The sequence below is a fragment of the Canis aureus genome, chromosome 23 (assembly GCF_053574225.1).
Source record: "Canis aureus isolate CA01 chromosome 23, VMU_Caureus_v.1.0, whole genome shotgun sequence".
In the NCBI taxonomy this organism is placed as follows: Eukaryota; Metazoa; Chordata; class Mammalia; order Carnivora; family Canidae; genus Canis; species Canis aureus.
In genome coordinates, this window is record NC_135633.1 from 8,862,643 (window position 1) to 8,888,720 (window position 26,078).

Sequence of the window (26,078 nt, forward strand, 5' to 3'; positions counted from 1 at the left end):
CCAGAAATTCCACAGGATCCCCTAAACCACAAACTGTGAAAAACTGGAAGACATTTTATAACCAGGAATCTCCTCCTTGCCCCCTGGGAATCTGCTTGCGGAGGGTATGGAAAGCCATTTCTGTGCATTCGATCAATTGACAGCGCAAAGCTACAAATCTTTTTATCTGGATCAAAGGCAAAAAGATAAATATCTTAGCTGTTACCTAAAATTCCTAGACCAGCACCAAAGGCTCTTTGCACCATGGTTCCGGAGGGAATGGACAGAGCAGAGCGGTCTGCTCACTCCCTGCTCAAAGCTCTGTCTGCTGCCTGGGGCTCTCCTGGAACCGGGTTCCCAGAAAAATGGGGTGCATTCTCTATCCCCAGGACCATACAACCTGACCTGGGCTAAAGTTAAAATGATGCAAGGAAAGGAAGACCACAAGTTTTCTTCTTTGCTACCACCCTTGAGGCAAAGGGAATATTTTATCTAAGGGAATATTATCTTATCTAAGGGAAACCGAGGCCCAGGGAAGGGTAGGTACTTAGCCACACACACTACCAGGTAGGAACAGAGCTAGAGTCAGAACATCTACTTGGATATGGCAGGAAAGCAGACTATTAAAAAAAAAAAAACAACAACCAAAAATCCTGAGATAGAATTCACATACTGTAACACTTGTCCATGTTAAGCGTGTGACTCAATTCTTTCTAGTATTTTAGTGAAGTTGTGCCACCATCGCCACAATCTAATTTTAAAAGACTTTATTACGGCCAAAAGAAACTCTATAGCCATTAGCAGTCACCCCCTCTGCAGCCCACCCTGACCCCCAGCCCTGGCAACCACTACTCAACCTTCCATCACTAGAGATTGGCCTAGTCTGGAGATTTCATATAAATGGAATCAAGCAATATTTGGTCTTTCCTGTTGAGGAAGCCATTTTTAAATGGCCTTTTTTTTTTTTTTTTTAAAGTAGGCTCCACACCCAGCATGGTACCCAATATGGGGCTTGAACTCATGATCCTGAGATCAAGAGTCAGATGCTTCACTGAATGAGCCAACCAGGGGCCCCTAAATGACAGACTTTATTCAGAGATACTGTCAAATACTGTAGCCACTAGCCACATGTGACTATCTAGATGAATTAAAATTGAATACATTAAAAATTCGGTCCCGCGTTCTCACCAGCCACATTTCAAGTGTTTTATGGCCCTGTGTAGCTGGTGGCTAGCCTACCAGCATAGATACAGAGTATTAGCATCACTGAAGAAAGGTCTGTTGGACAGTCTGGCCTAAAGCATACAGAGGCATTTGTCATTGACCCAGACTCGCTCTCTGGGAAATGTCTGCTCCTCCTGGTGTTGGGAAGTTACCCCCTCAGATGGGAGAGTGACAGCAAGAACAGCTTCAAGGAGGAGAAAGAGGGGCGCCTGGATGTCTCAGCTGGCAAAGCGTCTGCCTTCCACTCAGGTCATGATCCTGGGGTCCTGGGATCGAGCCCCCAGTCGGCCTGCTGCTCAGCAAGGAGTCTGCTTCTCCCTCTCCCTCTGCTCATTCGCTCTCTCTCTCTCTCTCAAATAAATACAGTCTTTAAAAAAAAAAAAAAAAAAAAAAAAGGAAGAGAAGGGAGGGAGTCAGCAGTGGGCCAGGAAGAGCCAACTCCCTCTTCCCACCCTTCTTCCGGCCTCCTCACCGTGAGTCCCAGGGCCCGGGGTGCTCCTGCCACCCAGACACCAGACCTGAAAAGCTCTCCATTTAGTTAGGCTCATCCAAATGGCAGCTATGCCAAAGCCTTTGGAAGCACTTCAAGGAATCCAGCTTCAACCTCAGCTGTTTGATGGTTTCTGGAGCGTTTCATGCCAGGAGGTGATCTGAGGGGCGCCTTAATGAAACTGAACAGTCCTGGTCAGCTTCCGGCCAACAGGGGCTACTCTGGTTGCCCAGCCGTGACCGCAAAGGCTGACCAGCACCCCAAGGCCAGAGCCACGGCATCCTCGTACGCTCAGGCATGGCCGCACTCAGGGCTGGCACCCCAACCTCTTCCTTGGACCGTTCATTAGCTCAGCTACACTGTCTCTCCTTTCATTGACCAAAGATGCTCCAGTCGCCACTTCTAGGAGTGGGGCAGCAGGTTATTTTCAACTGTGGGTTTGGATGCATTAAGAAGATCAGAGAACGTGGACTGAAGGATGATGGACAAACAGAAGGAAAAACAGAATCACATTCTGGCGGGAGGGAAAAAAAAAAACCCTTTACTAATCAAAGGGGCCTTTGTTCCAAAATACTGTGCAAAAACCATCAATCATGACCTTTAACGTTGCTTTAGGAGTATAATTAAGTTGGCTAATATCCTTTTGTTTAAAAATATCCTTTTGTTCAAAACCCTGCTGAAAGATGTGTCTTCTTTCTTCCACTCCAGTGGCCAATTTATGAAAAATAAAAACGGCAACCTAACAAATGCTTCTTCCATTATGTTAGCCTGTCTAAATCAATACTTTTATCCTGAATCCCCCCTCCCTCAATGAGTGGCTATTGGGGGGGATTTTGAAAATCAATAGGTTACTCACTTCTAAGATAACCAAGCTATGGCAAGTGTTCATTTGCTAAGAAGCTGCTTTTTCAGTGAAAGTCACTCTGGGTTTCTTGGTCCCTTTGTTTTTTGTTTGTTTTTTTTTTTGTAATTTTAAAGATTTTATTTATTTATTCATGAGACACATAGGCAGAGGGAGAAGCAGGCTCCATGCAGGGAGTCCCATGCAGGACTCGATCCCGGGACCCTGGGATCACACCCTGGGCTGAAGGCAGACACTCAATCACTGAGCCACCCAGGCGTCCCCTCTTAGGTTTTCAAAAGCAGCCTTCACCATAGTTTATCCACGAGAGACATAGCTTGGCAAGATGTGGTGATCTGGGCACTTTAGACTTTTGATCTGAAGCAAAAGACAAGGAGTAGAGAACTGGCTGGAGGAGAGTCCAGCTGCTGCGGTTACTCTGCCCGTAAGAAGCCATTTTAGACTGTGCACACTCATGATTTAATTCATGCATATGACATACAAAATTCAGACTTTTCCCCCATGTTTCATCTCATGTAATCCTCGTGATGACTTTATGAGGTTGGTGCTCTTCTCACTTCCATTTTAGAGCCAAGGAATTGGAAGCTCAGAGATTATAAAGACCTACCATCAAAGTCACATGGTCATCAAGTGGAATTGCTAGGAAGAGACCCCTGGTGTCCCAAACCCCAGTATGGCACCTGGACCTTCATCATACAACTTGTACCAGTTAGTACAGAAAAGAGAAAGCAGAGGAGCATGGGTATCTGAAGACCAAGGACCCCAGAGACCCGAGAACAGGCTGACACGGGGCCAGTCAGGTTCTGCAGGGTGCCACTGTGGCTCTGCAGCTCCTCCCTCACTTGGTACAGGAGGATTCCCAACCCCATGTACTTGGCCGGGCTGTGTGACTTGCTCTGGCCAACAGAATGCAGCAGAAAGAGAACCAATATCCCTTTCTGGAGCACAGGCTTCAATGGGCTGTGCACTTTGGGCTTGGAACTCGTCCACCATGAGGATGGCCTTGGACTGGCCTGCTGGAGGATCAAAGATAGAAAAGGGAAGCAGGGGCATCTCTGCTGAGAGCCAGCATCCAGCCAACACCCAGAGGACCACAATGCGTGAGCCAACCCACATCACTCGAGCCTGGCACAGCTCCACTGAACTGTCTGTCAATCTGTAGGCTTGTGTCTACATGGCTATTATTTGAAGCCATAATTTCTAGGGCCTGGGGAGATGGGGATCAAGAAGTCACAACCTGCTGGACCAACTCTCTCAAGGCTAGAGGATCCAGAAAAAGGTTCACTCCCACAAGTTTCACTATCATTTACGATTTCCTGGGCAATAACAGGTTTGGAGCAGTTCTGGGGGAAATAGTCACTATTTCTTTTCTTTTTTTTTAAGATTTTATTTACTTATTCATGAGAGACACACAGAGAGAAGCAGAGACATAGGCAAAGGGAGAAGCAGGCTCCCTGCGGGGAGCCCGATGCGGGACTCGATCTCAGGACCCCAGGGTCACGCCCTGAGCCTAAGGCGGATGCTCCACTGAGCCACCCAGGCATCCCAGAGTCACTATTTCTGACTGGAGGGTGAGTAGACTGCAATGGCTCAGAACATGGCTAAAGACCACAAGCTGGGTGTTGGATGATCTGGGAAGGAATCTGCACCTTGGCACATGCATCCCATGTGGAAAAGTCACTCTCCCTCACAGATGCTCACTGGTATAGACTCCACACAAGAAAAATTACGTATGAGGCAAGGGGATCCTGGGCCCCTAAGGAGTGTTATCACCAAAGAGCCAGAAGCTCATCCATTTATATGAATAACAGAACAGAAAAGCACCTCTGGTGCACAGAGATCTTTACAAACAGGGCCAAGTTTCTTCCCTATAAGGTCTAAAAAATTCCTCTCTTCCAGGGGCCGTTCCCTGGCTTTCCCTAATGAATGCTGCCCCCTACAGCATGTATGTAAAATCGATTTTTAGAAATAATTCTGCCTGTAGGTATTTTTCTATCTGGCTCTTCTCAGGAGAGGACAAGGAAACGAATCCAAGCGTTAAATGATTGAAACCATCCATGAACAACTTCTCAGCCAGGAGCCACGACTTCTTTTACACAGCAGAAATCCTTGCCTGTGGCCTCCCTGATGGCTTCAGAGTAGCAGCAAGTCCTAAGACAACTTACCTGAAGTTACGGGAGACATCTTCCCCAACTACGTGAATGGAAGAAGATAAGTCATCACAAACTGTACCCAGGCCATTATCTACATAAAATGCAACTTTTTTGTTCAGTACAGAAGTAAATCCTGGAATGGAAGCAGCACCATCTGGAATAAGGTGCATTTCTGCAATGAAAGAATACCTTCAAAGGAACCAATCCAATGGTAAGCCTTTGGGAACTCGGGTCAACTATGAGGGATATGTGTCATCATCAGGCCTTTCCAGAACCCAATAAAATCCTACCAACTCTACCCTTAGCCAAGGATAATCAAATACTCTATCTGCAAGGGATTTTAGAGAATATCCAACCCAGTCTACTTTGCTAATATAGGAAACCCCACCTTTAGTGACCTCCACGAGTGACGACCTAGCTTCTGTTTCTGTTGCTGTGAGGTCAGGAAACCCCCTACTCCCGTGAGGCCCCGTTCAACTGTGGGAAGGCAAATGTGAATACATTCTTTTTTTTTTAATAGGCAGGGAAAGTTTGAGTCCCTGTAATTTTTTAGTTCTCTTGTGATCAGAGAGGAGGGGAAAAAAAAAAAAAAAAGCTAGCCCAGGATACAGATTTTCATTTCCAAAGGAAACTGATCTCTCTCTACAAAACGGTTTCCTAAAATATCCTTTGTTTCTGGCCACTATGGGACAGAGTGAGTGTTCTGTGCAAAACGGTCTCCTGAAGACTTTGTCTCTGGGTCTCACGCCGATGAGCATCTACCTAACCCACGGAACTGGTTCCATCTCTCGTTTATGCTCCCTCATAGCACCTAATATTCTTCTTGAAAGCAGTTAACACAAAAGGTCATAAGATTATCTGTGGTTTAATATCAGTGTCTTCCACTAGACTTTAAGTTCCTCGAGGGCAAAGATCATTATCGATTTTTTCACTTTTGAGTACTTAGTGTGACTCGCATGATGCCAGAAATATAGAAGGCACCCGATAACGTGCTAAATAGATGAAAGACTGAGTTCCAAGCACATGCATGCATAATAAGAAGGGAGACGCACGTACTCCATACTGTACAGTCTGGTTGGAATGATTAAAAATAAAGCCAAATCTAGCAGAACTTTTCTTGTAGCAAAAAAAAAAAAAATCAACCAGTGCCTTCACAGATCCTTATTCTTAGGACTAAACCAGATTCTTCAACCCACCAGCTGGTGGCTGCTGAAGGGAGGGGGTGGACGGCCCTGCAGAGATGATTCTAGCTCAGGCCTGCTGTCAGACCTTCACCATGCCACATGAACCCCATCATACCCACAATGTGGATTTTCTTCCATCCACATGCAATTCTCTCAAGCCGAGGAAACAAATGTGGGGAGACTCTGGAAGAAAACACTGGGACAATCTCAAGTCATTATCCTCCCAAACTGAGTGCCCTGAGAGCGACAGGTTAGAAACCAAGTCTACCCAGAGACCCAATATATAAAACCTGGGCAGTAGGGGGCAGCAGAGACTCAATGTCTGCACCATCCTGAGCCAGTCTTTTTTTTTTTTTTTAACTGCTTTACCCCTGGTGAGTTATTATAGGTCACTGATGCCCTGACTCCATTTCACATTTCATAAAATGCTTTGATTCTCTCATTTTGAAAAAAAAAACAAAGGGAGCATATTGAGGCACCTTCTTTACCTTTGCTCTTAGGACAGAAGTAGGCCAAGCCACAGATTTCCATCAGCAGCTTAGTCGCAGCTAGTACCTGTGGAACATCCGCAAAGTTCAGGGGGCCTTGTTAATCACCTGAATCAGCATGACTGCAGCCAAGGATTCATGACAGGAGCTCCTAGGACACTAAGAATGTAAACTGTGATCCTAGTGCCTTGGCACAAACCACTCGGCGGCATGACCGTCAACTCGGCCCAACGCCTGCCAACAGCCCATGCATCAGTCTTACCATGATGTGGTTGTCTTGTGACCGTTATCTTGGAAACACATGTTCTCCGTGGGACCCCCTCATTTTTCATTATCATCAGGAGAAGACAGATTCCCTGGCACAGGCGTTATGTGCTGGTATCCTAACCAAGTACACACTGACAGAGTGGTCAAGGCACACAGTGGAGAAACAGGCATTTTCTCCATTAGGGTCAGGTAAGCCTGAGAATGCCCAGTCTTCAACACAGAGAGGAGCCACGCGTGCATGCACAAGCAACTCCCTGTCGAGTTGCTGCAGCTACACTCGCTGTCGGGTTTTATTGCTCAGGAGCTCTCCCCTTGTTCTGACCAGCATTCTCTTCTTGTCCATTTGAACAAAACGGTGTTCGTTCCGTGCATTGTCGTTATGGGCCATACGTGCTCAGAGAAAAGGTAATTGCGTTTTATCCCAAAATGTATTTATCTTCTGTGCTAATAAACTGTCAAATACTTAAAGGAAAAAAAAAAAAACACATTTAGATGAATGACAACTAATCCTTGACTGCAGATGACACCTGGATAAAAATGATGAAAGCACCCAGAAACATAAATACTTTCCCCTACCAATGATCCTTGAAATTAGATTGAATTCATGTACATGTGACCCTTTCCACATAGCAGATGGAAGCAAAAGAAATGGTGAGATTTATCCCCTGAAGATCGGGTGAACGACAAACAAGGCATTTTCTATTCCTGACACAAACTAATCAAATAGGTCTTTTACCTTCTGAAATGATTTATTTTCTCTCTACTTTTCTCTATTCATTCTTCTTCTTACAAAAAGCCAGGTTTATCGTATTTTAGAAACAGGATACACAGCAGAATCATAAGCTCACCCGCTGGCTTTGAAACACATACATATGTAGAGGAAAGTAAACATGGTTATATCCTTCTTATTTCTGTGAAAAAGGATGTCCTTAGCATTAAAGGCTGTTTCCCACACAAGAAGGACTGACCCATCTCCTTCTCTGAAGGCTCTTCTGAATTACAGAGTAGATCAAGCAAATGGCTTCCAAAGGTGGCCAGAGGGACTATATCAGATAGGATTCCTTTCACCTTCATGACTGACTTTAATTTAATGCTACAGGTTAAGGACACAACAGCTAAGATGGAGTACGGCTAGGAAGCTTTATGAGGGATCATCCGTCCTCCAAAAAAGATAGCGCTCTGATAAAGTAACGTCAAGCTCTTCAAGTGCCAAGCAGAGAGAGTCATCTTCGAGATGATTTTCCAATCAGAGAAAGGTAGCTGACTTTTCCCTTCAAGCACCCTCCTTGCACCACATTACCTTTGCTACGGTATCTAGACCCCACAAGCGATGCTATCTTTTTCATACTTCCAGGCTAAGTATGAGATCAGAGTCCTTTTCCCTGCTTTCTATTAGCTCAATTGAAATGAGGTAATATTGGGACGCCTGGGTGGCTCAGCCGTTGAGTGTCTGCCTTTGGCTCAGGGCGTGATCTTGGAGTCTTGTCTTTCGTGAATAAATAAATAAAATCTTTAAAAATAAAGGAAATGAGGTAATATTGAAATTTTAAAGAAATCACAATAAGAAGGGCTCAGTTGGTTAAGCATCTGACTCTTGATTTCAGCGCAGGTCATGATCTCAGGGTCATGAGATCAAGCCCCATGTCAGGCTCGGTGCTGGGCATGGAGCCTGCTTAAAATTCTCCATCTCTCTCTGCCCCTCCCTGGCCTCTCTTTAAAAAAAAAAAAAGAAGAAAGAAGAAAGAAGAAAGAAGAAAGAAGAAAGAAGAAAGAAGAAAGAAGAAAGAAGAAAGAAGAAAGAAGAAAGAAGAAAGAAGAAGAAAGAAGAAGAAAGAAGAAAGAAGAAGAAGAAAAAAAGAAGTTACAATAAGAATTTCACTGAAGATTAGAGAGACAACAGAATGGAGCCAAAATAAAATACGAAGATCTACACAAATATGGAAGTCTACCCAGTATAAGTTACTGGCTCTGAGAAGAATTTTAAATATATGTACAACAAAATGTATATGCAAATTTAAATGGTTTCCCATTTACTGAGCTCCTGCTGTATGCCAGGCATTAGTCTGGGTGTCTTAACGACATTATCTCCGTTCCCCATAATGACACACTAACAAAGTGGTTGCTGCAAATGGAAGGGCAACCAGAAGGCAGCATGCTCTTTCAAAGGTGACCCAGAAGTCCTTCTAGGAGAGATCTCAGACTTCAGTGGTCTAAGCATATCAGGGGTGCAAACTGTAGATTTCCAGGTTCTCATTCAGAAGGACTCACTTAGAAGGACTAGGTCTACAAAGTCTCGGGATTTGTGTTTCTAGCAATTACTGCAAAGGATGCTGGTAGCCATGGTCTATTACTCATACCTTGAGAAACAACAGTCTAGAGTTTTGAGTCTACTGTCCCACCAGAGCATGGGACTTGAGCTGTACGCTCTAGGCTTAATAGAGACTCACCAGGCTGCCCTTTCTTGGAATGTTCGTGGGCAACCTGCATACACTGTGCCTGAGTGGAACAATGTTAATGGCTTGAGGCATTATTTGAGAGACCCGAAACCATGTGTTTTAGGACTTTCTATCTTTTCATTTAGATCGTGTCAAAACGTTGTTTAGAACAAAAGGAAACTGGTGTAAAATGAAAACGGAGAAAATGAAACTTGCCTTTACTGCAGAAGCTGTTAACCTCCACCTGCCCACTTGTGAAAGGGCACCATGAACAGAGAGCAAATGAGCTGACTGTACAATATTTTGAAAAATCAGAACTTGGCAATTTTTTTCACCCCGTGCAAATGAAACCCACGCTGTCAATGAGCTCCAGCTATCAGGAAACAAGAAGTCATAATATTCCATAGTGATATCCACACTCAGTAGAAGCAACAAGGACAGAACATATGAATTGTGCTACAGAAAAAAATATTAGAGACAGTGCTTCTCATCTGACTTGCCACCATCATTTGGGCTAGGGCAGCCTGATGCCACTTCACAGATAAATACACTGAATCTCTGAGCGGTGAGCTGACCTACTGTTGGAAAAGGATTAACAAAATCTTTTCCCTTTCTGCATGAGAATTTAGCCTTTGGTTAACCTTGTGACTGTGTTCCCCTGGAAACTTGATAAAGATAGAATGTCAGCTATGTTACCAAGCAACATTGCTCATGGTAAAAATGACCCTTGATAGTTAAACCACATCTGGACTGGAAGAGCTATAAATGAAGTATTGTCCCTCTTGGGGGACACCATCATTTTGGGTTTCTCCAAGTACTGTGACTACTAATCAGACCTAATCCTTGTGGGAACCCTAGGAGTTATGCATTTGGAGCTTTTGCAAGAGATATTGACTCCCACAGGATAGGTGCTTTTAAGCTAGAGTGACTCTTGCACCTGCCTTGTGTGAGTCTTACATCCTCACACCTGAGTGGTCCCTTAGGTGGGAGGGGGCAGTGACAGCACCTGGATGGCCATGTGGACTGCTATAACCACTGCTACAGGACCATGCCCATGGAAGAGAAACACTTTCACTGCCCTGCCAGCCACCTGCAGTGCCAAATGTGGCTTATGATGGTCCTCTGAGGGTGACCCTGAGCAGATGCCCTGGTGAGCACTGCACTTGCCCCAAAGGCCACACTTCTGGGAAGCGGCAAGGCCAGAACTCTAATGCAGTTGCCTGCTTGAGTGTAAACACTTTCTCTTTAATTGTAGGGCCCTCAACATTTCTTCCCCAGGTAACTATATTCTGGTCCAAGAAACCACTGCAACTTCTCAAACGCTTGCTAGGCTGTTTTTTTTTCTTTCTAGTGCCATGTGTGACATCTCTAAGTTTGGTAGCTTTTAATTCATCCTGCCTATCTAGCTTCAAAGGCTGACCTAATAGTTCACTGAACTTCATTTCTAGATGATCCCCCAAAGACTCCTTTAATTTTTTTTTTATTTTTATTTATTTATTTATTTATTTTTTATTTTATTTTTTGGCAGGTGAGACACAAGAATCTGTGTTTTTTGTTTTTTAAGATTTTATTTGTTCATGAGAGACACAGAGAGAGAAGCAGAGACACAGGCAGAGGAAGAAGCAGCCTCCATGCAGGGAGCCTAACGTGGGACTTGATCCTGGGTCTCCAGGATCAGGCCCTGGGCCAAAGACAGTGCTAAACCACTGAGCCACCCAGGCTGCCCTCCTTTAATTTTTTTAAAAAGATTTTATTTATTTATTTGAGAGAGAGAGAGACAGAGCATGAGCAGGAGGGAGGAGACAGAGGGGAAGGGAGAAGCAGCCTCCCCACTGAGCAGGAAACCTTATGTGGGCTCAGGACCCTGAGATCACAACCTGAGCCAAAAGCAGATGCTTAAGTGACTTAGCCACCCAGGCGTCCCTCCCAGACAGTCCTTTAAAACCAGTGATGCCTCCTTGGTTCAAATCCTTAAGCTGGCTTTTTAAGCTCGCAGACATTTATGGCTTCTGCTTGGAGGCTCAAGGCAACTTCACAGCCGATTCTCTAACAGAGATGATTACCACCTACCCAGCACGGACAACAAGCACCTGAGCTGTCGGCCCAGGATAACAGCTCTGGAATGGCAGGGGTCTCCTTATGGCCAAGGGAGGCTCTACCCAACCTCTTAAATGATCTTGTACAAGTTTCCCCTCTACAGGTCCTCCATAGGACATGAGTGTCTTAACACAGAGACCGCAGCAGATATCCTGTCAGATTCACACCTGGACCCAAACAGCAGGATGAGTCAATCCTTTCCAGCCTTCCCTTCTCTCTCTCCACAAAAATATGGAGCTGAAAACCACTGCAAATGCTGTCACTCCTCTCAAGTCCCCTCTGGAGTCTTCCTGGCTAAGTCTATCTTTTTTGTCACGACTTTGAGCATTTCTCTCTCATAAGACTTGTGAGCATCGCCCCTCCCCTGAGGCTGACAGCCCCAGAAAGCAGAGTCTGTGTCTCAGTCTCAAAATGGACAAATAAGAGAAACAACTTGAAACAGAGGCACCCAACTGTATTCTTTTCTGTGTGACTTGGACCACTGAGTTAATCCCATCTGATCTATAATTTTATGTCAGGATCCTGGTTAATGGTGGGCCATGGGCAACTTCTTCACAGTCAGCTCTCCCAATCATTAACTCAGATAAATAACTTGCTTCACCAACCATAAAGTGACAAGTTTACAGAGATTCTAAATCAATGGCTCTAATGTTGCTCAGACAGGACATGGCGCTGAAGGCTGTAAAACTCTGTCTCCACCCACGTCTGGCTCTTCTTTTTTACCCAGGATGGGCTGGAATGAACAAGAGGAAGTAAATGACACAGGATGAAGACCAGGCGGGGAGCCTATCAGAAAGCGCTCATGGGGCTCCCATCAGACAAGACCAAAGGGCCAGGGAAAAGCATTCACGCCTCACAGTGGCTTGGTGACGGACGACCTCAGAATGACTTTACAGAAGGGGAAACTGAGGCCCAGAGAAATTAAGTGTCTTGAGTGAGATCACGCCAGCTGGCAGACTGCTTGCTCTCAAGCCCAAGTGCTTTGTGTGCCATGCCAAAGCCACTAGCTGTAACTCATAGCAAAGCATCAGTAAAAAGTGCCAATTTTTAGCAAATGATCTTGTTATTTCAGCTTCTTAAAATAATTTGCCTCATTTCAAAGACAGGGTATTTTTTTGCCCAGGAGAGTAAAAACAGAAGTGGTGTCAAGGGTGTAGGGAAACTAGCCTCTCACACATTGTTGATGGGAACAGACATAGGTATAAGCCTTCTGGAAGCAAAATTTGGCAATGTTAAAACGGCCATAAAATGTGTATACCCTATAATGTAGCAATTCCACTGAAATGGTGTATACATGCAAAAAAGATACGAGCGTGTTAATTTTAACACTAACAATAAAAAAAAAAAAAACAGAAGCAACCAAAAAGAAAGTCATTAAAAATATTAAGGTAAATTCATGTAATGGAGTACTCTGCATCTATTAAAGAGAGAAAAACCTATAAAAAGGCTGGCCATGATCTGTTGATTTTATTTATAAGTTTTTCTTTTTAATTTTTTTTTATTTATTTATGATAGTCACACAAAGAGAGAGAGAGAGAGGCAGCGACACAGGCAGAGGGAGAAGCAGGCTCCATGCACCGGGAGCCCGATGTGGGATTCGATCCTGGGTCTCCAGGATCGCGCTCTGGGCCAAAGGCAGGTGCGAAACCGCTGCACCACCCAGGGATCCCTATTTATAAGTTTTTAAGTCCCATACAATGTGTGTGCGTGTACGTGGGAGTGGGTATGTACAGAGCTCCTGTGAGAATTATTACTTATAAAACCCGTAGAACAGTGCTTGACAAACACTAAACATTAGGAAAAATTTATCAAAATATGATAGTATAAAAAATATGGTAGTATAGGCATAAAGAAAATGCAGAAGAATACAAACTAAGTGATAAACTTAATGAGAGGTGAGGTTACGTAGGGCTCCTTTTCTTTCAATACATTTGTGTTTGACATTTTTTTACAGGATGATTTTTATCATGTATAATAAAGATACGCTTTCTCCCAAGTGAAGAAAACCCTATTATTCATGAGAGAACATCTTTCATTTGCATAGAATGTAGGGTAGGAATACTAAACATTTCAAAGTCATATATGATGGACCAAACACTTTAGAAATGTAGGAGATTTCTGGCAGGGCTAACCCATTCAGAGGATGGAAGTAAAGGGATGGAAGGAAAAGATAATGTCACAAATGTTGAACATGACAGCTATTTCCTCTCCCTTGAAAATCTGTGATTCTGGTCTGGAGCCTGAGGGCCACTCAGAGCCAACAGAGGAAGTGAGGGGCCGTCGGGCTTCCAGGCCATCCCTTGACAGACAGATGTTTTGCGGAGGATCCTGCTCACAACATCCCGCAGGCCTTACGGTAAGGAGGCACCTGACTGCTGCCCACAGGAGCGAGAGGATGAAGCCAAAGTCAAACCCAACCACGCTAGTGACAACTACACAGCAATTAGCAGGTTTTCCTAAAGGCGAAGGATCTGTAGCTTTTCTCTAAACCTCACAGGCAAAAATCTGAGACGTGAGTCTTTAGGGAAATTAAAATAGGTTATGTTGCTGTACAGGGATATTCCTGAGTTTTATAAGTCAACCATGTACTTGGTCACCTCACTGAAAGGAGCTAGTAAATTGTGTGTGTGTGTGTGTGTGTCCCCGTCCCTAGGCTTTTTCTGTGACCTATTTCATATATCTATTACTTTTCTTCTGTTTCACATCTCAGTTCAGTGTGATCAGAACTAAATTCAGTCATGGCAGGAGGGCATGATTGGACGTGATTTTAAGAGGAATCTTTTAGTATTTCCTCACAAGGAATTAAGTGCTCTGGAGCTTTGGAAAAGTTACCTTTTATAAAATTTCCTTTTACTCCTCTTTATCCTTTTGGGAAAAAAAAAATCAGGGCTCGGTGTTGAAATACTTTTGTCATTTATGGAGAGAATACTGAACTTCTCATCCCCCTTACTGGTGGGATTGGATCAGTTCCTAAAAGGAGAATTCCTGGCCCAGGGGGTCACATACACAAGCCTATGGATTGGTTTACCGGAGAGTGAAATGCCAGCACGTGATACTACCGGGGCCTGGCTGACTTGCAAGAAAGCTTCGAGAAGGACAGGTCATGGGATTATATCATGGACTTTAACTCATCTGAAAGCAGTCTTTACCTCAACCATAGCACCAACCTCGCTGAGCTACAATTTCTCTGCTCGCTGGCTTGCATCTCTCCAAGACTTCTCAAGGTGTGGGGGATGCCATCTTAGACACCCAAGAATCTGCTGTGCCTCCCACATGGCCAGGTGGTGGAGCTACTTCTCTCCCTGCATACTGGCCGTTGGGTGGATCTGGCTACCTCACAGGGGCAATCAGCAGGGAACACAGGGACAGTGAGCAAGGAGGAGGACATACCAAAGCCTCTGAAGGTAAAATTGCAATGTCCCTTTACCTCAGGAGGGTGGGAAAGTAATAGTATAAAAAATAGCCAGGTCCAGGGATACCTGGGTGGCTCAGTGGTTGAGGATCTGCCTTCAGCCCAGGCCGTGATCCTGGGGTCCTGGGATCGAGTCCCACATCGGGCTCTCGCAGGGAGCCTGCTTCTCCCTCTGCCCGTGTCTCTGCCTCTCTCTCGGTGTCTCTCATGAATAAATAAAATCTTAAAAAAAAAAAAAATACCCCAGTCTGCCTCAAGCCTGCTTTACCGAAGCTCTCCAGGATTGGAGAAGAAAAATCAATGCACTCCCCTTCCATGCACCTGGAACCGGGCTCAGTTATTTTTTATCATTCTAAAAGCGAATCCTTAGTGGATTTTATGAGAGTCAGAGCTCACAAAACATTCTCACACTACCTCACTTGATCCTCGCTGCAGACCTCCCAGGGACAGGACAGAGCCAGAGTTCAAATCCAGGAGTCAAACCTTGATAGGAATTCCAGTGCTCAATTACCAGGGCAGGCAAGTGACTAAGTCTCAATTAGCCTCACTTATCTGTAAAACTGGGTTAATAATATTTACCATACAGAACATTTGTGAAGATCAAGTAACACAGAGTAAATCAAAGCCTCTGGCAAATAATATCTGCTCAGTAAATAAGCAGGACTTCTCTTTCTTCTGATCCCACAGTCCTTCCCTGGGGCGATGACTGTTAGAACTCAAGCCACCGTCCTTTCACAGGACTGTGGCTCTCGAGCTGCTCTGTGTGCACATGGCAGCCCCTGCCCAGGACAGGGGCAGACTGGTGACTGTCCTAGCACCCAGGGGGCTGCCCGAGGGGCTCTGCATCTGGGGTGGGCTCTGGGACGAGGTTCCAGCTGCCAACGCTTCATCCTCCCCTATCTGTTCTACCCATGGGCAACTTTTCTTTCCTTCCTCAATCTTTTGGATATAGGTCTCACATCCATCCTTCAGACTTTTTGTTGACAGCTCCTCCCCAGATGACCATGGGACAAGGGCAGGCTGGCCCAGCAGAGGGCCATGCACAGGTTGCCCCCCCAGGTCTTCTTAGCTCCTCTTGCTCGACTTGCACGTCTCCAGACTTCAATGGGCCAGGATCTGAGAATTTTTTTTCCACTTGCTGGAAAAGCACAGTATTAACCATGCTGGAACCAAGGTACCTGGGTTTAGATCCAACTCCACCTCTCACCATCTCTGCTGTGGCCTCAGCTAGGGTTTAACCTCCCTTTGCCTTAATCTCATGCCTTGTAAGATGGGGATAACAACATAGCTTGTGGGGGGATTCAATGAGGCACATAGTAGGTACTCAATAAAATGTAGCTTTTATTTATATAAAAACCACCTTTCTATATATACTGTGCATGTGTGAGTGTGTGTAAAAGTACTGTGAAATTAGTTCCAGAAGAATATACATAGGATGGTTTATATTAGTATCCTTCGGGGAGCATGCAAAGGAGAACTTTTATTTGACATGTACTTATACTATTTTACAAGCATATGTTATTTTTGCAGTTAAAACACTTTTAAAAAGAATACACTTTGGAAAAGAACACACTTTTGAAAAGACCACATTTGGGTATGGTTGAAGAAAAGAAAAAAGGAGGAGAGGGGAGGGGGGAGGAGAAAAGAAGATGAAGAAAAAGGAGTTTAAGGCACAAGCCAAGGGCTGGATCACAAAGAATCCTGACTGGTGGACACATCCTATGCCAGTTGCAGAGTTTCTAATGCCCTGTAGGCAAAACCCTCTGCCATATATACGTCAGCCATATAAAAATTTCCTCCATGTTTTTTCAAGTATTCTAGGTGGGAGTAGGGAAGAAACCCAGCTCCACTGAACCAGGTCATCCTGGACTGCAGGGTTAGGCTGGGGAGGCTCTGATCTCGTTCACAGTGGGAGGACTGTCCAGGCTCCTGGACCACTGTAGGGAGTGGGAGGCAGCTCTCCTGGGTCTGGGGGAAGTTGAGGGACACATCTAGGGCAAATCCTACCAAACAGAAAATGCTTCCAAGAGATCTGAGCATGTTCTTCCCACTCTCCACCAAGAAGTCTAAACCACTGAGTCTGGGAGGAATGAAGGAGGGCTCATCCTCTTACTGTAGAATCTTCTAAGCTGACTCAGACTGAAGCAAGCAAAGGTTTGTTTCACTACCTTCTGTGCAATAACCCCCATAAGGTTATTCACCATTTCCCCCATCCTAAAATCTCAGGGCTATGTATAGCAAAAAATCATATCCTCTTTTGGTGAAAGTTACATCATCAAAACACCAAGATTAATGTTGCATATTCCTTACATGTATCCAAGATATTCATCTGGCCAACCCTCATGTCTTTTACAAAGGGTGAAAAACCCCTTGTTTTTAACTTCCCTCCTAGCCCCTCTGATGGGTAAGAACCTTATCAGTTCACACAATGCACATTCCAAGAAGCTTACATTTCTGAAAACCATCTACTATACAGAACATGTTCTATGAAAGTTTATTTTCAAATTGTAAATGCTATATTGCTTCTCTCTGTAGTCAGGCGTCTTCTGGACCCCCACTGAAACAAACACAGGTATCCCTGCCAGCAACCATTAACATATTTCCCCCACTTTATTAATGCCTCTGATAACAAAGTTCCTGCCAGCCAAGTATGTCCTGTGGCCCATGCCCACCATCCTATTAGCACCCTGCTCCCAACCCTGACCACACTCACCCAAAGGAACTGGATCTGCTATAAAGAAGATACCAAAAAGGACCCTCAAGAAGTCAACTTACCTTTCTCATGGCTGCTTGGTGGTGGTGGTGGAAGTGGGGAGGTGACTGGTTTGGACTTGTCATAGTTGTTAAAGCTCTGGCTGCGTCGGTTGTTAGCAGTGGCTGACCCTCCACGTGTTTTGGCTTCGCTGCCTGCAGCGGATACCCTTGCAGTAGGACCTGGAAGCCTAAAATGCAAAAGCAACAGAATAATGGATTCGGTCTAAGGAGAATAGCAGTGTCTCAGAAGAAGGAACTGCAACCATGCAGGAGGTAAAGGAAACCATTCAAGACATTGGGTCTGTGGACGTTTGCCAATCAAAAGATTTAGTGGAACACTACAAACGTCTAGGCTACTAATGACCCCTGCAAAGTCCAACAGCAAAATCTGAGTTTGCCTTTGAGCAAAGAGAAATTCTGAAGGAAGAGTAAACCAATATGTTTGCTGAGTGCAGCCTGGTGGCTCAGCGGTTTAGTGCCACCTTCGGCCCAGGGCATGATCCTGGAGACCCGGGATCGAGTCCCACGTCGGGCTCCCTACCTGAAGTCTGCTTCTCCCTCCACTTGTGCCTCTGCCTCTCTGTGTCTCTCATGAATAAATAAATAAATCTTAAAAAAAATTCTAAACTTTTTTTACCTTATTATGTGTGTACTCTTCTGGCAGGTATTAATATGGTGTTTGTCATAATTCAGGATTGCAGAATCAAGAAAATTATGTAATTATCATGGTCAGAAAGAGAACTGCTAGCACTCAGAACCCAATACATCTACAATGAAAAAACTTATGGCCTGGATGAAAACACGTGTTCAGATATGCATTTTCCTTCAACACCTGACAACTTGTCTCCATAGGCATTACTTAGAGGCTGAAGCCCAGTTTCTCTGCACAGTAGATGGATAAAATCAGATGTTCTTTCTGTAGAACCATCAGGAAACTATTAACCTAAAGACAAACATACACTTTCTCTTTAAATAAAGTACCTCATTTGGGGTGGTTTGGGAAATAAAGTTAGCAGACATCTTTGTAATATGTCTAAAGATATTATGGCCTCCTCCCCAAAGAGTTAAGGCTAAGACTCCCCAGATCAGAATTTTGGTTCAAACACTACTAAGCAGGCTGTTTCTAATCATTAAAAGTTGAAAGATGAATAAATAATGAAATAGTTACAACTTTCAGCTAAAACCCACTTAACTGTGTTTAAAAGCCACTGGAACCTCTGCTGACTAGCATTAGATCTAGTGATAAGCCTGAACTTTCAACTCATAAAGCTTTCAACTTTCTCTTTCCACACAAATCTGTAAGCACCAAAGAAGTCTGCAGTCTGGAAGCATTTTAGATATAAGCAGGCAATCACTTTAAACTTTTTCTTGCTGGCTGAGCAAGAAAGATGGTTGTAGAGTAAACAGAACATGAGCTGGTGTGAGAGGACTGTAAAATTTATACAGCTAAGAAGAAGGTGGCCCAATTCCCTGAGTAGGAACTAGGAGAGAAGGAAGGGGTTGAGTTCTCCCCCACCAAGGTGACAGAGGGTAGTACACTTCCCAGTGCACTAGGAGGATTTGTCCCTTGTTAATTTACCCCATCTTGTTTGGAGAAAATATTCACCCCACAAGGACAGACACAGAGTAGGGTATAAAACCAGAAGTGCCAGGGTCTATATATGGGTATCAGACACGGCCACCACAACTGAATATGGAGGTCCAGCAATGGGATGTGGTACCTCTTGGTTCTGCTTTGCATACAAACAGCATCTAGTAAGTCCTCCAAAGTCAGTTTTAGCAGAGTATGCACAGCCAATGGTAGAGCTTCTGCAGGTGCAGACATGGGGTCCTTTGGGCCGGACTCCTTTAACCCAGCTATAGTTTACAGGAGTCTTATTCCAAGATGATGTCACAGCAATGGTGTAAAGTGGTATAGGGTAAAAGGCCACAGCATTCTACTTCGGTAGGAAATTTTGTAAGGAGGAGGGAAGCAAAAAGCAACAAGAAGAAAAAACATACATTCCTTCCAGAGATGCTGAGGAGCCTCCACTGCCCTGACCCAGGGATGGACCACAGATTTTTCAGGGCAGTCAGGGCCTTTACAGAAAGATGATCAAAGCATGGGATGGGATGAGTACAATCTTGAACTGGGTAGGCAAATCTAGTCCTCTGTGAGGCAGTGTGGGATAATGGATAAAATATGGCCTTTTCCATACACATGACACTGGACCAGTATTATGAGCTAAGATTCATGTTCCAGATCAGTTAACTTTGGAATAATAATAAACTCTCCAATAGGACAGTTATTTGTTTGGAATGGGGCTTAATGTCTGGCCTATTGTATGAACTCAATGCATGTTAATTCCCCTTCCTATCCTCTCTGCTGAGCATAAATTCATAAATGAATTTGGCATTATAATAAAGGAAACATGCTTTGGTACAAAAAGGAATCAAATAATAAAGCAAATCAATGAATCTAGATGAAACTATCAGAAGAGAACAGACAAAAATCAACACAGAAGAGTCTGAGATCTACATTTTCAAAGAGGCAAGCCAGGCTTTGGCAGATGGTCCTCATTTCCCTAAGAAACATTCCAGAAGAGAAATAGCTTCATCCAAGTATCTGTGACTGAGACCTTATACTGAGGGTACCTCAGAGCCATCTGTAGGCTCCGATCCCCACAGTGAAACATTCCTGTTCTTGGAGCAACTAAGACAATTCTGGTTTCCTATGGGTGGTCATCATCAGATTCTCTGCACTAAGTCAGGATCTAGAGGAAGTGGCATAGCCTTCAAGTGGCTACAGGGTTGTGTCTTTCTAAGAAATTTAGAAGAAATGGAGAAGGAATTCTTGAAGGCCTTGAGGGCAGCTGACATGAAAAAAAAAATGGTTGGCACATATTTAGGCACCAAAAGCCACCCCAAAGCTCAAGGCAATTCATGTCACCTTCTACCCCCATCACTGTTAACACCCTAGTCAGGACTGCTCCTTCAACTTGACCAAATGGGAAGACTAGGTGGAGACCAAATAATTGCCTTCAAGTTTCAGAGGGTGTCTAGGACAACTCAAGGCCTTAAAACTTGGGTTTTGTTGTGAATGAGCTTGAATAGTTGCTTGCTCCAAAGCCAGCCCTCCTCTATCCCTCTGAAATTTTCAGCAAAGTCTACCTCACATACAAAGGACATGAATGAATATGTGGTGGGTAGGAAGTAAGGAAAAAGGCTTGTTTGGATCTACCCGTGAGGGAACCCAAACATTCTTTGGGATAATCAGTTCACCTGAATTAATTCAAAGCGAATTAGAAGATTTCAAATGTAGTATTTCAAAGACAAAGGTGACCCTGAGGACCTAAGGTACATGAGCAACCATGGGGAAGGCACTGAACTTTCTGCAAATTAAAGAGTTTTCTATGGTGTGAATGTTTCTGACCCCACCTCAAATTCATATGTGGGAATCCAATTGCTTGGTATGATGGCATTAGGAGGTGGGGCCTTTGGGGGGTGATTAGGCCATTACACAGAACCCTCATGAATGACATTAATGTCCTAATAAAAGACGATGTAGAATGCTAGCTGGCCCCTGACACCATGTGAGGACAGAGTGAGAAAGCCATCAGCAGCCTAGAAGGCAGTGCTCACGAGAACCCAACAAGGCTGGCATCCCGATCTTGGACTTCTAGCTTCAAGAAATGTGAGCAATAAAGGTCTGCTGTTTACCAGCCATTGAGTTTGTGGTATTTTACTATGGCAGCCCTAACAGACTAAGACAGGGCTCTAATTCAATCTCATCTAGATCTTTAGGGGCGGATTTATTTCAGATGACACTTAAATTATACACATATTGATAAAAAAAAAAATATGCAAAGGCCAGAAGTCCTTGAAAGAAGGAAAATGATAACCTTAGAAGTTGACAGGATGGTCAGGGAGGGTTCCAAATAGATGTGACGATCCCAGAGCAAGATGTAGCACGTGGAACGGAAATGTGAGTGGAGGGTAAGAGAGTATGGAGTCATGGTGAGAGGGAGAGGTCTTCTGCAGAGGAAGGGAGGAAGGGCTGGTGTGTGCGGGGGAGTGGGGGACAGGCTGGGAGGAAATAGAGCTGGAGAATCAGGCAGGGCCAGAGTAGAGAGGGCCTCGGATGCCACAGTATGAATCTGGACTTTGTCCTGCCCTCCAGCTATGAGGCATTCTTTAGGGAGGCTGAGAGCAGGGCTAGAGTGGAAAAGCAGAGTATCCTCTAGTTCACAGCAACACAGACCCTCGGCCTCCAGCTCACATTCTCATTACTATTAACATCGTCGTGCATCACAAGAACTTCTATCAAGTCCCAGTCTGGAAACAGTCACTGCCTGAACATCAGCATCCCTCTCCACATAAGAATGAACGGGGTCTTGCTCACGTGGAACAGCCATGGGTACCACGACAGATGCTGCCCAAGGTGCCTGCCTCACTGAAGAAAAGCAGGGAGAGGGGCGCACATCAAGTCAACACTGGGTCATTTATGGTGCCAGAAAGTTCCAAGGACTCCTCTGCAAGAACAACTCTACTTCTTGAGATCGTGCCAGGTTCCAAAACAGAGTTACAAAAGGACAGAGGGCACAGATGGGTTCTTTGAAACACACACGTTGCCTTTTTTTGTTTTTTTAAATAAGTTTAAAGGAAGTGGTGTAAAAAAAGAGGTAGACGAGAACTTCTCCTGTTGTTGGAGCCATTGGTCAATGTCTTCACCACCGCAGAGCCAAGCAGGCAGGGTGGTAAACTGTCATTCCTTCCTGGCATATAACCCGTGAGCACATCCCGGCTCCAAGCGCTCTGTGTGCTGATGGGAAGAAAGCAGTATTCCCTGCCACCCCCCCCCCCCCGGCAAAGCCACTTCAAAGGTGGGGAGAAGATGACCCTTCCAGGAAGGATGACAGCTGTGTGCACATGCTTGGGACCTCAGATGGCAGGTGTTGTGATTGGAGAGGCTTTTAGCCAGAGATCATTAAATGCTAAGTCTCTCACACCTCTCACCTCCATGGCCTCTGCTTTCCAGCAGCTGGACAAAGAGAATAGAAGTATTAGCCCTACCGCTTCCCCTCCACAAGATGGTCGTGTGGATCAACTCCGTTGGGCTTTGCGAGTGGTGGCCTGGTGGCCCTAGCTGGCCCAGATCAACCCCCAACACCAACATCACTGTATAGGCTGGTTACGGTGCACTCATTATAGACCAGATATTAAAGGACTGGAAATGACTTTATTTGACCCACATAACACTGGGAATGAGGCAGTGCTACCCCATTTTGCCAGTGAGGAAACACAGGCTTCTAGAGAATAATCTGCCCAGGTGACATGGTTAAGTGGTAAACATGGGCTTTCACTAGGTTTGACCAGCTGCACTCAGAGCCGCCGTGCTTCCTTGCCTCCGCAGATGGAACACGCCTACATACCCGGGGCCTACCGGGGTTGCCAAGGGACGATCATTGTAGTCAGAGGCAGAAATTCATGGAAATCCTTCGTCCCTGTGCTGTTTCCCTCTCTAAGCCTCTTCTCTGCATCCAGACTCACAGGTGAGGCTTCCCACCCTGTTCGACATCCCTGGTACCTATCAAGGTGTTTGACTCTGGCCGATGTTCAAGGTTTGCAGTTGAGTAAAAGACCTATTTCCAGGGCTCTGGGAGGGGTGTCTGGCTCCGTCAGCAGGGGTAAGGCTATTTCTTTTGGCAGCTAACTTTACTGCTACATCTGGTGATGCCTGGATCAGCTAAAATGCTTATCAGAATTGTGCTCAAGGCTGGGGGTGGGAAATGCAGGGGGGTTAGGGACCACAAGGAGGAGCATTAGGCAAATAATGAAACAAAGAACATCCTTTTCACTGGCCTCAGCAGAGACAAAAATGTATCCAAAAGAAACTCGAGGTGAGAGATGTGGCCCTGAACGGAAGCCAGACCTTGACTTTCAATCAGCTCGGAATTCTGTACCCGGCACACCCTGGGGGCCAGGGGCAGACATGGCCTCACCCTCCAGCCCTTCCTTTCTTCCCACTGCCTCCCAGCCACGGCCTCCTTCCATCATCGGGGACTGATAACAAACCGCGCTCGGGATGGGCATGGGCCTCCAAGTAGATATTTTCCCAGCTAGCTCCTGTTTGCTTTATCTTCTAGAACCAAGCACATCGTGGGAACAAACGCTGGATTTCGGGTTCCCTCCAAGCTTACTCCCCTCCTTTCCTTTCATCTGTGAAAGAATTTCAATCTACAACAGACCTGGAGAGGAGGAAATGGAGGATCTCATGCCCGTGTCCTCAGAAGAACAGCACTTAAGAACGGAGAGTCTGATTTCCCATAAATGTCTGACTTACAGAATATAGAAACTTATCTCCTGACCAGTGAATATCTGCCAAGAATCCCTCTCCAGCCTCAAACTGAAGAACTTACTGCTTGGACTCTGGGGGCACTTGCCCCTCTTGCACTCCAGGTGCATCAATACAGCACACCCCAAGCCCTCAAAAGACTCACTTGTTTCTTGCTCTGGCATGCATTTCTCAAACTGCACTTCCTCTGCTATTTCCAAATAAACTCAATTTGAGTCTGGCAATTTGAGCTCACCTCCATTTACCTCCTTATTTAGGTTGACACCTAAATCTGCACAACATTGGAAGATCTGGGAACCCCGTGTGCCCTGCAGTGAGTATCCAAGTCGGACCCCGTGTTATTTTTCAGGGGAAGCAGGTGCTCTCTCGCATAGTGTTATGAATTGTGTATTTATGTCCCACCTGCTCCTGCCCCTATTCAGGTGTCATAACCCTAATCCCTAGGGGACAGTATCCGGAAATGGGGCTTATGGGAGGCACTTAGGTCATGAGGTTAAAGATCTCATAATGGGATTAGTGCCTCATAAGAAGAAAATGGAGAGGGCTTGCTTCCTCTCTCGCTGCTTGCCATGGGAGGACATAGCAGGAACACGGCCATCTGGAAACCAGGAACAGGGCTCTCCTTAGAACCCCACTGTGCTGGCATCTCAGACTTCCCAGCTTCCAGAACCATAAGGAAAACATTTCTGTGGTTTAAATCACCCCGTTTATGGTGATCTGTTCTAGCAGCCCAAACCGACAAAGACACAGGATTCTGAGAACCGCTGATACACGTGGGTGCCCTCCTGTTCCCCAAAATCAAGTCTGGGCAACATATGGACTTGTTCTACAGAGAAGCAACTGCCCTGTGCCTTCTCCCCATCAGCCAGGTAGACTCCGAGTTGGGTCTATGTGTAGCCTTTTAGAAAAGAAAAAGAGAACACTGGCTAGCAAAGGCACCTAGAGCTTGACAGCGTAGGGCAACAGGCAGACATGCAGTATGGATTTTCGTCACACGGATACAGATACAAATGTAGTGTGGGTATCCCGTTAGAATTCAATGAAAATGAAGAGATTCCAACCCAGCATCAGGTTCTGGGGTGCTGGGATGGTGCACAGGGCAGGGTGAGGCAAAAGACTGAGAGTAAGGGCTGAAATCTAAGAGTTTTAAAAGCAGCCTCGACAATCCCATAAGGACGAGATTTCAAGGGGAAGGAAGAGGAGAGTAACACAGCTGTTAAGGTGAGGGGCCTGGAGTCAGATCACCTGGGCTCAAATCCTGATTTTTTTCCCCCACTTTTTTGGGTAACTTACCTAACTTCCTGGATTTTAGTTCTCTCATCTGTAAAATGGGGGTAATGAGGTCACCTGCTGCATGAAGACTGCCGGGAGGATTAAATTAGGATAATGCATTCCAATTGGTACATTATGAGCATTCAGTGAATATTAGCTATTGCCACTTTCACAGTAACAGTAGATCCCAAAGATATGACTGGCATTTTCCATACCCTGGAATGGGTTCTCATAGGAGGCAGTAGATGCCAAACTCTATGTCAAGTTAGTGAGCAAGGCTAATTTGTATTTTTAGGTAACCGAGGCAATCTCTCCAAGGTACAAAAAAGCATCCAGAAACGAAAATGAGACATAGCTGCCTTGCTGCTTTGTCTCCTCGGACCAATTGGATTCATGCTTTAGGTCTTTATCATTCAAAAGAAAACTAATCCCACATTAGTAATTTTAGCAATAACAGCAACAATAAGAAGCACCACACACACACACACACACACACACACAAGGAGATGCAGGTGAGGCGGGAGGATCAGGGCCAGGCCAGAGCAGGGAGCCAAACTCATCATAAAACCACTACAAAATCTACCTAGAAACTTACCTCTCCCTAAATCAAAAAAGGATTCTGATGGCCGAGCAACCAAAGCCCAAATCAGTGAAATGCAGAAGCAGTATGTACACCCTCATGTCACGTACACTCTGACACACACATACACACTCCTTTTCAATGAAGCTCCTCCCCCTCCTCCCCACACTCTCAAAACTCTCCAACATTGGATCATTAGCCAAAGCATGTTTGGTTTTCTCAAACTGCAAACATGAAATGAGGAGAGGGACCCAAAGGAAACTTAGCCAGGACAAAGGGATCAATGAGTTGGGTTGAAACCATGCTTTGCAGGACACAGAGAAAAGTCTAACCTAGAGATCTTTTTCTGACCCAGAGTGAAGCGGATGATTTTGCTTTGAGATGAGTCCTTGGATGATGCACTGCATGACGGGAAAGAAAAAAAAGTGGAAGAGATGAGTGAGGGGAGAGAAGATATGTTAGATGCACGCATGACTAACAGGCATCTATGACAAGGGGGATGCGCCTGGTTGGCCCTCTGCCCACGTTTCCTACAATACACAGTCTT

The 26,078-nt window shown here is 45.1% G+C and overlaps 1 protein-coding gene across 6 annotated transcripts in view; it reads right to left on the bottom strand.

Moving 5' to 3' along the window:
- The window catches only part of NAV2 (neuron navigator 2), a 726,136-nt gene that overhangs the window by 201,567 nt on the left and 498,491 nt on the right, over nt 1-26,078 (bottom strand). For 5 of the 6 annotated variants that reach the window (XM_077866218.1, XM_077866214.1, XM_077866215.1 and 2 more), the window contains 2 exons: nt 25,864-25,932; nt 17,367-17,533 (listed from right to left, as the gene is read on the bottom strand). In XM_077866218.1, coding sequence (XP_077722344.1) covers nt 17,367-17,533; nt 25,864-25,932 — 236 coding nt within the window. The remainder of the gene's footprint in view (nt 1-17,366; nt 17,534-25,863; nt 25,933-26,078) is intronic. The other variant, XM_077866216.1, reaches the window with a different exon arrangement.